The sequence below is a fragment of the Panthera leo genome, chromosome B2 (genome assembly GCF_018350215.1).
Source record: "Panthera leo isolate Ple1 chromosome B2, P.leo_Ple1_pat1.1, whole genome shotgun sequence".
Lineage (NCBI taxonomy): Eukaryota > Metazoa > Chordata > Mammalia > Carnivora > Felidae > Panthera > Panthera leo.
In genome coordinates, this window is record NC_056683.1 from 140,844,814 (window position 1) to 140,860,321 (window position 15,508).

At 47.3% G+C, this 15,508-nt stretch overlaps 1 protein-coding gene across 1 annotated transcript in view; it reads right to left on the reverse strand.

The window, feature by feature from the left end:
• Positions 1 to 6,938: 6,938 nt before the first annotated feature.
• The window catches only part of TMEM242 (transmembrane protein 242), a 34,504-nt gene continuing 25,934 nt past the window's right edge, over positions 6,939 to 15,508 (reverse strand). Inside the window, exon 4 of the mRNA XM_042940148.1 lies at positions 6,939 to 11,682. Coding sequence (XP_042796082.1) covers positions 11,584 to 11,682 — 99 coding nt within the window. The 3' untranslated portion in view covers positions 6,939 to 11,583. The remainder of the gene's footprint in view (positions 11,683 to 15,508) is intronic.

Here is a 15,508-nt window from a genome sequence, read left to right on the forward strand (position 1 = left end):
TCCATGAGCCTAGGTTAGCTCAATGGGAGGCTGACCCTCGGCCGGGAGGCCGCAGAGAGAAGCAGGAGAGGCAACCAGGGCGAATGCCAAGATTATCACCAGAGGAACCAGCCCGTGACTGGTGCACACACACACACACACACACACACACACACACACTCTTACTGCTTCTTTTGAACAACTTTCTATTCCATGCTATTTTATCATATTCTATGCTGTGCTAGTCAATTCCATTCCATTCCATTCCATTCCATTCCATTCCATTCCATTCCATTATTCCTTTCTATTACAGCTGCCAAATACTGACAGCATTGCATGGCAAATTATCTAATCTCACAGGCTAAGATTTAGAAAAACTAAAGCGTGTAACAAAGTCTCATCCTTCCCTTCCTCACTTTCCCCAGCCTTAGGTCAGAAGGTGCCTTTGTTCTGACCCCAGGTAGCTCAGGGGTCTCCCCTCAGTTAGAACCAGAATTCCCTTTGGACCTAATCACAGCCTTCATTTACCTCTGTGCAAGTCCTGTTCTACCGGCCAGGACATCCCTTCTTCCTTTGGTCCCTCTCTGGACGACAGAAAGAAAAGAAATGTCATTTCTTTTTAGCACGTCTGTGCTAAAGCATGATTTCCTCAAGACCATTCTTCTCCAACCAGAAATGACCTGATGCAACATTTTCCCGCCTCCACGCCCCCCACCACTTCAGTCATCCCAGGCTAGCTGAGAATAATCCCCAAATTTTAAGCAATATTTGCTGAGATTTAGGTGAGGTGTTGCAAACAGCCACTGCTCAAAGTAACAGTATTTACAAACTGCTTTCCCTTGAAAAATTTTCGGCGGTGAGTCCAGGATTATAGCAACCCAGGATCCTTTGCAGAAACAGAAAATTTAAAAACCTGTTGGTGCATAAAATGTTCTGTGTTGAATTTATTACAAACGCTGCATCAAGACTTCAGATAACTCCAGAAATAAGAAAGCTACAATGGGAAGATTTCAGCGGGATTTATTTTTATTTATAATTTATACCCTGTCAGCTCCTCAAAAGGATTTGAGGCAGCATCCAATGAAAGACATGCGGTTCAACAAGGTTGCTAAAACTGGGAATAGAAAATTGAAAACCTCAAGCGGGAGGAGGAGGAAGCGAAGGTGATGGAATTACTGAGCTGAAGTGTAGCGAGCTCTCTGGTAGCCACAGCAAGGAGGGAAACACAAGCTTGTGTATGTTTATCTGAGTAAAGAAAGTAAAGTCCCAAGCCGCGCGTTAGTTCTCCAAGGGGCATCAGCGCATCTCCGGTACTGTTTACTTGGTGACAGTTACAAGGGCCTCGGAGGAAAGGGACCGCAGGGTCCTGCGCTCACAGCTGGAGGCTGGAGGGGCGGGGACAAGCAGGACACGGTGCACAGGAGGGCCTGGGTTCTGGGTGGGGCACGGGGGCTGCTCGAGGCAACCAGACCCACCCGGGGCACCCTCCTGGGCCCATCTTCTCCCGAGAGGCCTGCCCTGCAGGTGTTCACAGCCCTGGGCCCTAGCAGGATGCCGGGGGACACCTGGACTGCAGACTGGGGGTCCACGCGTGCGTGCAGGCAAGGCCCTTGCATTGCAGGGTGCAGCCAGGCTGTGGGAACAGATGGGGTCAGCTCCCCGGCCCCGCACTGTGGGGTGGGCGCCTCTGGGGAGCCTGAGAATTCTGCCTTTGAGACCGGTGTCCAGGCTGCTGTGAGGCTGTGTATGCCAAGCAAAGAGACTAAATGTATTTCACTTACCGACTCTTTAGTTTGATTTCTGCTTTGGAGGCTACCTGTGCCGAGGCACTGAGGCATGGGGCCTGGGGGGCCGGGGGAACGCTGGCCTCTGTTGCCGCTCTGCCCCGGGGCCTGTGGCTGCACTCTTTGCAAGCTGAAATTGTCTTCCCCTCCCCGTCGCTGCGGTGGCCAGTGGAGAGGGGGCTTTGCAAGTCAGATGTGCAGTCAAGAGATGTGTGACCTTGGCAGGTTATTTCTCCTGGCTTGAGTCCCAGCCTGTGACCTTGGGGGAACAGTTCTGGTCCCTCCCAAGGCCCAAGTTTCTGGTCTCCTGGGGCGCTTGGGAGACTAAATGAGCTTATATGCATGCACGGCTTCAGGACAGTTCCGAACATACAGTAAATGCCATGCAAGTGCCACGTTCTTATTATTATTACTTGGATCAGTGGCTGTTCCTCCCAAGTGGGTCTCATCTGATTCCCCCTTCCTGTGGGACCCTGGAGTCCGGGGCCACACCCTGTGCTCAGCGGCCAGAGACAGGGGCGCCTGGTGACGGCAGGACCCGACCCCCCACCTTCCCTGAGCTGTGCTCTTTGCGGTTCAGACACCTCACCTGAGAGAGGATATGGGCTGCCACTCAGGTACAGCTCGGCCATGCGTTCTCTTCTTCTCTCTTTTAAAAAGAGCAAAGTTAGTGCCAATGAGACCTATTAACACGCAGTTCTCCACCCACACCTTGCCCGGCCCCAACCCCAGGGCTCAGCCGTGCCTCTGGTCATTGGCGCCTCCTGCTGGCCGCTTGAGGCAGGTGCCTCACCAATGCTGGCCACAGTCCGCTGCCAGTCCGTTCTCCAGTCAAAATACCTTCTGCCTCCTGAAGGAAGGACTCTAATCATGATTGTGTCCTCACCCAACCCCCACCACCCACTTAATAATTGTGCTTTAAGAAAGTGAACAAACGAATGAATGAATGAATGAATGAAATGCCCATTTCCTAAGTCACAAGCTCAGACAACTCATAGACTTCCCATCGCTGCTTAGAGGCAAAACCCAAACTTACCCACCAGCCTAGGCCTTCGATAAACTGCCTCACCTCCCTGCCTCACCATCCCAGCACCGCTGACCCAGCCTGGGCTCGTGCCTCCTGCAAGCCTGCCTCTCCTGCCCTTTCCAGGGCGTTCCTTCCGACAAGGTCTGTGCGGAAGGACTCTCGTCCGCACTGTCCCTTCCCCTTGGGGTTATTATCCCCATCTGGGCTAGTTGCCATTTACTGTGACCTTGTCTCTTTTCTCCGTTATGCTGTACACAATTGGGGACCGAGACGGATCAGCCCCTTCCAAGCGCTCACTGCTCATTTCCGAACGACTCCCTACGTGTGTCTGGGGGTCTGTGTCGTCTCTAACACGTCTGGTGTTTGTGTGCCTGGGGGAGGATCCTGCCACGCTGCCAGGGGGTGCAAATCAAAGGTGGCGGGTGTGTGTGTGTGTGTGTGTGCAGAGCCTGGGTGTGGAGGGCGGCAGCGGGTGAAGGCAGAATCAGGAGCGTGGAGCCACAGCTTTCGCAGGAGCTCGAGAAGGTGGTCTGTGGTAGCCAGTGAAGGGTTGGCCCAGACGCTCTTCTGTGACACTTCTTGTCCTCAGCACTATCATCAGGGACAGAGAGAGGGACACAGGTAGAGACAGAGACAGAGTGGGGCCCTGGTTCTCACCGTGGTGCCTGGACCAGCAGGTTGGCCTCCTCTGGGACTTGACCGAGATGCAAATTCTCGGGCCTCGCCTGGACCACTGGATTGGAGGCTGTGGGGTCACCTGTGTTTTCACAAGTGCTCCGAATGAGGTTTGAGAACCGTGAGTCCAGACAGGGTTAATGAAGTTGCGCAAAGCCCTCCTTTCCCCAATCCGAGTCTTTCCCTGCTCCTCCCTTAAAATAGTTTTTAATGTTTATTTATTTTCGAGAGACAGAGAGAGACAGAGTGTGAGCAGGGGAGGGGCAGAGAGAGAGGGAGACACAGAATCCGAAGCAGGCTCCAGGCTCTGAGCTGTCAGCACAGAGCCCGATGCGGGGCTCGAACCCACAATCTGTGAGATCATGACCAGAGCCGAAGTCGGATGCTTAACCGACTGAGCCACCCAGGAGCCCCTCCCTGTTCCCCCTTTAGCTGCCCAGCGGTCCCTGATCAGGGGCATGCCAGGGAGGAGCACGGACTGTCCCTGATGGTGCCTGGCTCACCAGCAGGTGTGGCCTCTGGAGCCCAGGCCAGAGAGGGCTCCCACCTGCTAGGTGACCCGTGAAAGGTGGGGAAGATCTGCAAGCCCAAGCTCTGGGAGGAGCCTGCGGGACGGGGTGAATGGGAGTGTGCTGCAGGAGGAGCCCGGGGGGGTTATTCAGAATCAGATCAAGTGCGCCCATAACACAGGCTGGGGCTCTCACGGGCTGGCTGCTTCGTTGGGCACATACATTTAATCCTCCCCATGACATGACGATGCGGGAGTTCTTCTGGCACCCATTTTAGAGATGGACACCCTGGGCCTCCATGGGTCATTTGCCCAAAGTCATCCCAGCTGTAAGCGGAGGGGCTGGGCTTGGGGTTAAGTTTGGGAGGGTGGAGGAGGGCTGGAGGAGGCTTCAAGAGTGGGCTCAGGCAGGGGAGGACCCAGGTGAAGGGACCCAGATCTCCCGTCACGCCAACCAGCAGCTCCAGGAAACCCCTTTCGGGGAGGACAGCCTGGCCATCTGGGTGCTGTGTGATTGTGGAGAATTTTTAAATGTTCATAATGGCATTTGCCATAAAAGTCTTTTAACTGCAGAGAAAACGCTTAGTGGCCTATCACAGTACTGAATAGACTCTTAGTAACTCACTGTGAACAAGGACAAGGTTTGGGAAGTGACTCCCCAGGGCCGGGAAGGATGCTGCTAGCTGAGGAATGGGCACCGGGCACAGCTCACGGGCCACACGGGGGATCCCAGAATGCAAGCGTCCAAAGAGGCTTGCAAAAACACTCATCGACTGGCTTTTGTTCAGAAAGAAAAGAAAGGCAAATTTGACCTGCCAGTATGCTGCTCACCTGAGTCTCCTTTTGGAGAGCGAGGGCTGGGCTTGGGGTAGGATCCACCCAAGTGACTCCTGGAGACGACGTGAACAGGTTTGCACAGCGGGTGGTGTAGGGCACTTGGAGAAACAGAGAAGTCATCAAAAACCCAAGGATTGTGACCCCCCCCCACCCCCCCCCCACCGGCCTTGACCTTCTGCCCGTTAAGGGGTTGGTAAGACTTCCGCCAGCTTGGGGTAAGCGTTCCTCTGCTTATGAATGGGACCACACGCATGTCTTGCTTTCGCACGTGTTCATGGAGGAGGTGGAAGACAGAAGGAGGTGGAGAAAGTCCGGGTGGGCCAGAAGACGGGTCGGGAGGGAGGTGTGGCCTCACCTTCGGGTGACTGCGGAATAAAACAGAAAGGGAAATGGAGGGGGCAGGGGCAGTCCCGGGCCACCTGCGTGCCCCTCATCAGGGCCAGCAATGCTCGTACCAAACCTTGTGTTTAGCGGGGGTTCACCTGAAGTTACCAAGGGGTTCCAGGAATGTTTTCTGGGGCAGACCAAACAGGTGCAGGCACTCGGCTACCCGTGTCCCGCCGCTGCACTTACCTCGGGAACTGATCATTCATCTGATGACTGGGGACACCTTTTTTGGGGGAAGGCGTCGGCCTTCTGGCCTGCCCTGTCGCTGCCCTGTCGCTGACCGCCACTGAGTACGAACGCTGACCGGAGTGGGGTGATGTAGCTCTTGGCCCAGCGAACAGCTACCACGAGAGGGTGATTTTGAAGTTTGGAGCCACAGAGAATAGTCACTGCACCCGGTCAGGATGGCTCAAGGCCTGCTGAGACCCTCAGCCTGCCGCGTATTTGAGAGAGCGGGCTTTTAATTTTAGTTCTTAAAGCCCAGGCACGGAGTGTGGCATCACACACTGATACCGGAAGGGATGATGTTAACCTGCCAGCCCGAACTTTTCTAATAACTCCCACGGCCTCCCGGCAGGCACAACCCAAGAAAACCAGCTGACCCGAGGGTTTGTCATGCTGGGTAATTAATGTGTGATGGCACTCAGCTCAGAATGATTTAGTGACTAGCGAAAAAGTAAGCTGTAACGCGGAAGCTTACATCAAAGGGACAAATTGGGGTAGATTAGGTAGAATTATTGGACTACTTTCTGGGGCACATTAGATTCACAGGGGAGCGGATGGTGGGTTGGTTCCTGTCTCATTTCTTCGGTGAACAAGTCCATGCCCAGGTGACCCCGGCCACGGTGATTCTGTGTGGTCTTTCCACTCCCGGGTACTCTGAGTGAAACTTCAGCACCGGGTGTCTGGCTACGAAAGAAAACTCTCCACTCCGAGGTGAGGGAGGCCCCTTATTTCTAGATGCTGTTGCTAGAGAGTGAAGTTTCCAAAATGAAGTGAGAAGTGCCAGAGATGATTTTCCGAGATCTTTTGTTTTCAGAGGATGCTCCCCCATCCAGAGGTCTCTGGGGGCCTGACCAGGTTCTACAAAGCAAGATTGCCACCTTCTCCTCGCCAGACACAGGGTCATCCCGAGTAATACTTGTTCGTATGGCTCTTAATCTTACCTGTTTCTTATCTGCTCAGTACGTCAGAGTTGGTGAGTACATTAGGATCTTGCTTTATTTTTTAGTTAAAAAATTGTTTAATTTTTATTTCAGAGAGACAGTGTGAGTGGGGAGATGGGAGAGAGAGGGAGAGAGGATCTTAAGCAGGTTCCGCGCTCAGCATGGAGCCCGACGTGGGTCCTGATCCCACGACCCTGGCACCATGACTTGAGCCGAAATCAAGAGCAGGATGTTCAACTGAGTCACCCAGGCGCCCCAATTTTTCACTGTTGGACCATCTGGTCATAAGACTGGGAGTTAGAAACCCCTGCAAGGGCCCAGGACCTGCCTCAAAAACTAATTTTTCATCATCCTGATGGGATTTTTATTTTCTTGAGTTTCGGTGGCTGAGGTCAGTGTGGTCAGCATGGATGAGAAGGCAAATGTCAGCTTCAGCAGGAGCTGGAGGTGTGGTCTTGGACGCACGGACCCTCTTCCCAGTGAGGAAGTCCCTCCCTCCCCCCTCTTTTCTTCCTTCCTCCTCTCTACCCCTTTCCCTTCCCTCCCCACCTCCTTCCGATGCACATAGTCCTGAACCTGAAGAGTCCATGCAAGGAGGAGCGCCCGCTTCCGGGTCGGGGAGGCAGGCATCAAGGTCTCATCTGACCTGTTTTTAACCTAGTCCTTTACTCTCTGCTCCTTTGGTAATATTTGGAATACCGAGAAGTTAAAGCAAATGATTCCTGTGGAGAATATGGATTCCACCCCCAACTCACTGTTAGTAGACATATCAGAGATGTTGAACTTGGACAGTTCCCACGGGAACATCTTTGGCCGTGAGAGATATTTGGAAAGGCACAGGGAAAACTGCTGTGCAAGAGGATTTGTTGAGTCAGAGCCCCATCTTGCAGGCTGAAGTGCCATCGACCTCCAACTCTGGAGAAGCCCGAATAAGGTCCAGGGGCCCTACATCCATGCATTGTCGACTGCCGGGGTGGAGCCTCCCTCCTCACGTACTGTGGTGCATAAAAAAGTCTTGCTCTTAAACAAGGAGTTGGTAGGCTTGCTGTTGTACTGTTTCCACAGATACTTTACTACAATCATCTGTAATAAGCATCTATGAGGAAGGTCAGGGCTGGCCCACGAGCCAGCTCAGGGCAGAGGGTTTCCTCAATCACTCTCACCCTTTGCCAACAGGTCTTATTTTAGCTTTGCATGAGATTTACTATGCTAGAATTTTCTTAGCTTTGTAACCTCTATCCCAACTAAAGGATCTCTAAGTAGCTGTGGCCACTGTGGACTGAAGGGAGCTGGAAGGACAGGTGAAGGTGGCAGTGGTCATGGTCCACCCTGGTAACCCTCCAAGTTTTCCAGGTGAGGATGTCTACCACTGGGGCTTTGCTCAGAGTAGGAAGCAGAGGGATTCGGCCCCTAGAACAGGGACGAGTGGAGAGGACAACCGGTAGCAATAAAATAAAAATAAACACATTCTCATCACCCGGGTTGGCAGAGCAAAGGGACTCCACAGAGTTTGACACAACTCAGTAAGGACTTTCTGAGCAAGTCCAAGCTCTCTTTTATACTCAGTTCTGTCCACTTGTTCTTTTCAGACAGCGGCCCACGCTTGTTGGAGACCCAAGTCCGCGGTCAGCCACCCGGACGTGTCTGGTGGATACCACCCGTCAGGCTGCAGACCTGGGCCCCCACGCTAAGCCCGAGACATCAGGCAGGGGCAGCGCGAAGACGGATTTTGCAGCGTTTTCAGACGAGCAGGTAGTAGGTGTTTCGTAAATGTGCTAAGCTTCTGCAGTCTGCCTGATTGAGCTTCTTAAGAAAGTCGGTGAAGAACGGCCTTTATCCTTCTGTCACTGAGAGCACTCAGACGATCTCTTAGCCTGCTTTCACTATTGTTTTGTTTTCTTTTTTGAGTTAAGGGATCATGCCTCACCAATGTAAGAAATACAAATTAGGTGCTGAATCACTTCGCTACGACTTGGGCAGAAGAGTCGAACTCTGCGCTTCTTGGTGACTGCTATTCTCATTTTCTCCCAAACCGAGTTATCTTCCATCAGGCAAACTTTGCTAACGGTCTCACTCATTATCACAGATTAATGTCACTGCTTGCGAGAGATGCTTACTTTCCTCTTATATAAGCACAGCCTTTGATAATTAATTCTGATAACACCAATATAGAGACCTGAATACTTGACATATTATTCGATGACTCTTGGCAGAAAGGAAGACTATCTCACTCGAATGTGATAAAATACTATAAAAATCTGCATTTTACTACCTTTCGTAAGGAATTTAACTATTTGAGAAATAATTTTACATTTTACCTGGCTGATTTTAATTTATACTTAACTGTTTGCTTTTTTTTTTTTTTTTAAGAAGATACATGAAAATAGGTGACAATATACAACATTCTCCATGAACCAAACTTAGGAGAGATTAAATTTTGCCCCAAGTGAAATAGCTAAATTCAGTGGATTTTAATTACTTTTGTCCCTATGGGCTTTTTTTTTTTTTTTTAATTTCTTATATTTTCCCCTTAGGTTGCATGATTAATTTGCAAGCTGAGTCCCATACTGTCCATGAAACTAAGCAGAACATAGGACAGGCGAGGTGATTAGATGCCACCTTTTGACTGAGCACTGAGAAAGGTTTTAGCCAACATCAGCCTGTGTCACTGCTATGGAACGAGGGTCACCTGCGGTCACGCCTCAGCTCTGCGGGGGCCCGGAGGTGGCTGACTCAAGCTCTGGATCATTAGAATCCCTGTTTCGTGTACACATAGGCTGGTAGGCGTCATGTAAGGCAGTTCCCGTTTTTTTCATTCTGGGGTTGTTTGGAAATCGTATTTTCTTGACTCTGAAAATAACAGCTGCCCATGGATACATTTTTACAGGGCAGCAATAGCTTAGCAGAATACATTTTTTTCTCTTGAATGAATCCCAAGGCCTTGGAAGTCGCCCCTCCCTGCCCACTACATTTTCTCTACATTGCTTTCTCTAATAGCTCTTTCGGTGCTGAGATTCTAAACGTAAAGCTTACACTCAACCAGCGTAAGCAACGTTCTTATGGAAAGCCGCCTTAATGTTGGCTTACACGTGAAATGGAAATGGCTTGTGTTATCCATCCTTTAAAAAATTTCTAGTGCTCAGCCTCCATGAAATGGATTGCTTATGGGGAGATAATGTCTGTTCTATTCCTTTTTAAGTCTGTGAAAAATGTCATCCTGGTTAATAGGGTGATTAAAACTCTTTATGCTCCAGGAGATAAATGTGATTATGTTTGTCATACTCTACCCAAGATAAAGACAGCAAAGAAGGCAAACTTGAAATTCCATAACATTTCCTCTCTTCCATATCCAGGAACATTCAGAACTCAATACACAGATGGTACTTCACATAAAGAATAACATTATCTGTTAAACATTTTTCCTTTCCATTAACCAATTTAACAATATGCCTCTGGTATAAAAGGAATAGACAAATGACTAAATCTTCTGAAATCTGAGTTCTGACTGTAGAAAAATACCACGTCAGTCATATTGCTTGTTTTCCTTTTAACTTTCATCTTTGTTACTTCACTTCTGTTTTTAAAATGCAACTGGGAGTCTGTCCCCATCAACCTTCCCTCTGTGGGTGATTCACGATCGTTCTTATGGGAGCCCCCTTGCCATCCCTCAAGGACAACAGACGTATATGAAAAGGGTAAACAGAAGTCTGTATCCAAACTTTCATGCCTTGAGGCCTCCCACAAGCCAGACCCTGTGGGAATGGGGCCCACCAAGCTCCTAGACACAGGCCATAATATCGACACAACCTGTTCCTCCATTTCGTTCAAAGACTAGAAATCTTTTCTTAGTTAAAAACGAAAGCCGAGTGAAAAGTTTTTGCCTCTCCATATACCCTGATAATTTCTGCAATCCCTTCCTTGTAGTCTTGAGATTTTTAACAGGTTACATATGAATCCCAGATGCTGCTTACACCTGTTTAATTAATTAACAATATGGCAATTTTAACAGGGTAAGCTGGCCCAGAGAAAAATGTTACATTATGCACTTGACATTTCACTTAAAAATTTTCCTTAGAACTAAAAGGTTTCATTACAACAGAAAAAAAAATTAAATGTACTTTATTAAACCTGATTGCTAATTAGAGCCTAAGTAATTATAAAGAAATTGCATAACTGGTACCCAACCATATTTTTCTGGGTATACTGACATATGAAAGTACTTTTCTTTAAAGAATGTTAATTTCAAATAAAAATAATTGCGTGCAGACATTTTTCTGTTTTCTCGAAGAGATCATGGAGGACAGGAAAGGGCTGGGTGTGCGTAGAAGAATTTACCAGTAGTTTCATCAGGGAGGCAGTACTGACTACTTAAAATTGAGACTCAATACTCAGGTAACTTTCTGGTTCAAAATAATTCGTTAAGGTAGGTGATAATTGGACTCTTTTTACATTGACAATTGAGGTAAAACAACAAACAGTCAATGTTGAGGGACACAGAACCAACTTCTCAAAAAAGTACATTTTATATCAATGGTATCGTATTATTTTAGCATGACTACTCTTTCAAGTTCTCATAATCTATTACTGGCTTCTTATCTATGTATAAGAATTTCCAGAGCCTTGAGACGAGCTCATCAGCGACTAATTAGCACATGCAAAGCCAGGACAGCAAACTCAGGACAACAGAGCCACACCTGCTACCTGACAAACAGGGTTTACCTGTTAACCTGTTGCTCTGGAGTCGGCCTAATAGGAGTGAGCTTTCCAAGCCCTGACAATCACATACAGACAAGAAACGCTGTTGAAACTCATTTAATTAGACACATTGAGGTACTAGTGTGGTTAGGAGTCTGTCTATAAAGATTTTCCATCACATGTTATTATACATTTTTTCAGGTACAAAACTTGGCTTCAGCTGTTATAAACAGACGTACTTCCCCTGGGATCTTCTCCACAGAGAGGTTACCCATATGATTATTTTTAAATAGTCTTCCCAATTTTGGGAAAACCTTAGGCACACGCACGCCCGTGTGAATTTTAAAGTAAAGCGCACAGACTGGCGGCCTCCTCTGTGGACACTGAGCGCCTTCTATCCCATGAATTCAGTCAACAATGCACATGTTCCTGATGATAAATCAATCGAGGCCCTTTGCTTCTGTGGCATCTCTGAAGCCACCCTTTCCAAAACAATCGTTTTAGACTTCCCTCACCATGCTTATCTCATTTGGATTTCAATGCTTCCTCCCACTCAAGAGTCGATTCGGAGTTCTTGGGAATTGTTGGAAATATTGATTGCATTTTACTTCGAAAGTCTTTCATCTAAAAGGAGGAAAAAAAAAATCAGTTATCAAAAGAGCCAAAGCAATGAGAGACAGACTCTGTTGCTGCTGGGATGATACTTCATTGCTTGTGGGTACCATAAAAAGTAAAGACTCTGCTCCAGCTACCTTGAGAGGAAATGAGATACACCTCCGTTCTTCTCCCAAGTGGTAATCTATTGAGCCTTAAATAACATAAAACACCACTCTGAATCTGGAAGGCAACGTAATCTAGACTGTCAGCCCTCCATGATATCTATTTCCTACCAGAAGAATGCTATGTTTTGTCGGCTTTTTCATATATAAAGATGCAGCTGAGAATGGAAGTTCTGTTTGTCTTAAACACACCGAGGCCATTCGTAGAAGCATTTTGGAGCTAGAGGGAAGAAGAGAAGAAACTTAGTAAGGGTTAATAAAGAATGCATCAGTGGATGGCAGATAAATTAGAATGTTCTCATATGCCAAACAGCGTTGAAAGCTCTGTGTAGAGGGTTGAAAGCTCTGTGTAGAGGGTTGAAAGCTCTGTTGTGACCCTTGGAACCCGCGGGTCACAACAGGGGCTGGAAGATCTTTAATAGGAGCGTCAGCCTGGGGCACCTGGCTCCCCCTGTGGAGCACACCGTCCTAAGGGAGGACGGATCATCTTTGCATTAGATAGTGCTGGCTACGCACTTTTGATTCACAGTTTTAACCTGTCTGGTCCTGTCGTGAAGATACTTCAGCACTACTGTGCAGCGTTACAGTTTCTCCTCGGCCGTATCCTGACTGTATTTCTCAAGGATACAGATCTCTTCAATCAGATGTGCGAAGCACCTCAGACTCATCGACAACACCAAGACATTTCTTGGAGTGGTTATGTTGGGAGTTGGCTAATATATTTTTCTTATATCGCTGCTTATTTATTTCACTTTATTTTGAAGCTGATTCCTTACTTTGTTTCTAAACTCAGCAAGTGCATCTTGCTCAGGACTTGTAAGTTCCTAGACATTCACTCCAGTCACCGCAGCACAGCCTCTGCCGCCAGACAGATCTCTCTCTACTGGGGAAAACTCCTGTCTCTGAGCCGTAGTTTCCACATGTGTAGAAGGGAGATAACTGCCTACTTATAGGGTTGTGAGGATTAAGTGAGATAATACATGTAAAGCAGAGCACCTAACACATGGCAGTACTCAATATATATTGGCCATTGTCATTATGACATCACCAAAGTATGTGCTGGATTCCAAGAACAAAGTTCATACGGACATAAATAATATGGTAAGTTGGCTAAAAGCATTACTTTATAGTTCTGTATCATTTTGGTTCAACTATTTTGACATTGGGGGATACATATGGTTCTCTGTTATATGCAGTCTATAGGAGGTCCATGCCAACCATCTTTTAACGTTTGGGTCCCAGACACCAGTCCTCATTACACACACATCCCTGGCATGGGTATCTCTCCCTAGCCCCGTCTTCCATGCAACTCAAAGACTAATTCGTACTCTGACGAATCCTTCATAACACGTTGTCACCTAGACACAGTACTGGGGAGGGATTGGAAATGTAGCTCCAAATAGCAGTTCTCAAATAGTGTCATCATTTTGGTTGCCATAATCACAGGGAACTTCTATCTGCACTGGAGGAGGGGGGCAGATTCTAAGTATCTAGAATGGCCACAAAAATAATTGTTGCTTTGTCCAAAATACCAATATATAGCCCCACTGAGGCATCTTTTGCATAGACTTTCTCAGTTCCAAGATGTCTCTGGCCAGGGTCTGCTTGTGCTGCCTCTTCTTTCCCTTCACCTTTATGGCTGAACATCCGTTACAACTAAATCCAATGACAAGAGTTTTCAAATGGAGTGTCAGAGAGCGAGGACATGAAGAGGATCATATGCCATTCTGCCTTCTCAGTGATGTGGGACATGGTCAGTTGCTGAGAAGAAGGTAGGAAACGCAGATGTGGTCTGGGTAGGAGTAAAGGGTGGCTGCTCTATTCAGCAAGGAGGGGGTCATGTTGCCATTTTGTCTTCTTGGACTGATTTTTTTCTTTTCTTTCCTTATTTCCCAAGTATTGTATCATTCACCTGTCCCCAGAGTCATAAATGAGTTACTGACCCACTAGAAGAAATCGTATCTGAAAAAGAGCCAAAGAAGGATAGACAGACTTTGAAGAGGGGTAAAAGAAAGGAGGCAGATGGGATAAAGAACACCATTTGGGCCTCTTTAATTTTACAGCTGTAGAAGAGGAAACCCAGAGTCTACACTGAAGTTATAAAGAGGGCCTCATGTTACTCTAAACAATGGGGTTCCACAAATTTTTAAGCTTGTACTATTTATGTATATGGATAGGACACGAAAACCTTCAGGTTTCCCCCCCCCCCATATTAATTTCTGATATGCAGTTCAGAGGTGTTGGTGTTATCAGTGATACGCTATCACAGGTCAACAGAACATTCTCCTGCTTAAAACTGTGCTTGAAAAAAGATTTAGGGGTTGAGTAAATTCAAGCAAATTTGATTATAAACCAATGAACTGAATTCCACAATAACGATGACAGCTATTGGCACAAACCATCCCCTACCCTGTACCCCACAAGTTCAGTGAGGACGGGACAATGTTGGGAACTAGAGATCCAGTAACTCTGTTCTACTCTGAAGCATTTTCCAAGCTCTGAGCTCTTACCTGCTGTCTTCCTTTTCCCTCTTTCCTCTGACTGGGGAGAATTTTTCCCTGGCTATGGGTCCCAGGGCTACGCTTCTAATCAGGGCCACTGTGTACTACACAACTCCAGGCGCTGCTCTCCACAAAGACTAAGACAGGAATGGCACCCCCCAAGGCAATGAGCCCACTGCGCAAGAACCTCATCCCTAAGTCCCACTGATTGTGTCCAACAGGGATGGGTTGTAATACCGTCAGAAAGTATTACTTTCTAAGGCAGCAAGCCTTGAATACAGTGTCGTGACAATTGGGAAATGTATTACAAGTAATTTGTTACTAACATGGACATTCTGAAGACTGGGTATGATTGACTTTTTAGATGTTAGAATGGCTTCAAGATTATGTCTCTTATAATGTTATTCTCACTCACACTGCAATAGTTGTTTGAAGGGCCATATAGCCAGTAAGCCAGGAGAGAAACATGGGATACGGCTGTACATTTACCATGCATGTTTTGGCAGGGAAAAAAACAACATGAAGATTTTTGGTCTAATGCGTGGTGTGCTGAAAAACTCCTTAAAAGCCCAAGAGATGTACCCAATTAGAGAAAACCCTTACCCTTAAGAATAGTATCTATTCTTAAAAAAATATGCAGTTGTTGGAATTAAAAGCTCCAAGTTGTATAATATCTTTGCTCATTTGGTTGTATAATATCTAGCTCATTTGGTTTGTATAATATCTAGCTCATTTGGTTTCAGCTGCCTCTTGCAGGACTCCGGTGCTGGAGGTAGAACGATGAAAGCATTATAGGACCAACAGTCATTTTGAAGAAGCTGGAAATTCAGCTTCTTCATAACACAGAATAAGACAATAACTGTTACTTGAACAGGAATAATAATGGCTGCCGTATGAGATTACCTATGTGTCAGGCACTCTACCAAGCATCAGGCTATTATTTAGTCTTTACAATTCTTTGTGGCAGAAATGAGCACCGCCACTTTACATATGAGAAACAAGAAGTCAGAGAGGTTAACCCATCCATGGTGACATGCTTTCTAAGTACAACTGACTGAATGATGTCCAGGGCTCTTTCACCATAGCCACTGATTCTGTGACCTGGAAAGACTTGGTACCTCTATAACCTCTAATCACATACCAGCTTTAACTAAAAATGACTCTAAAAGC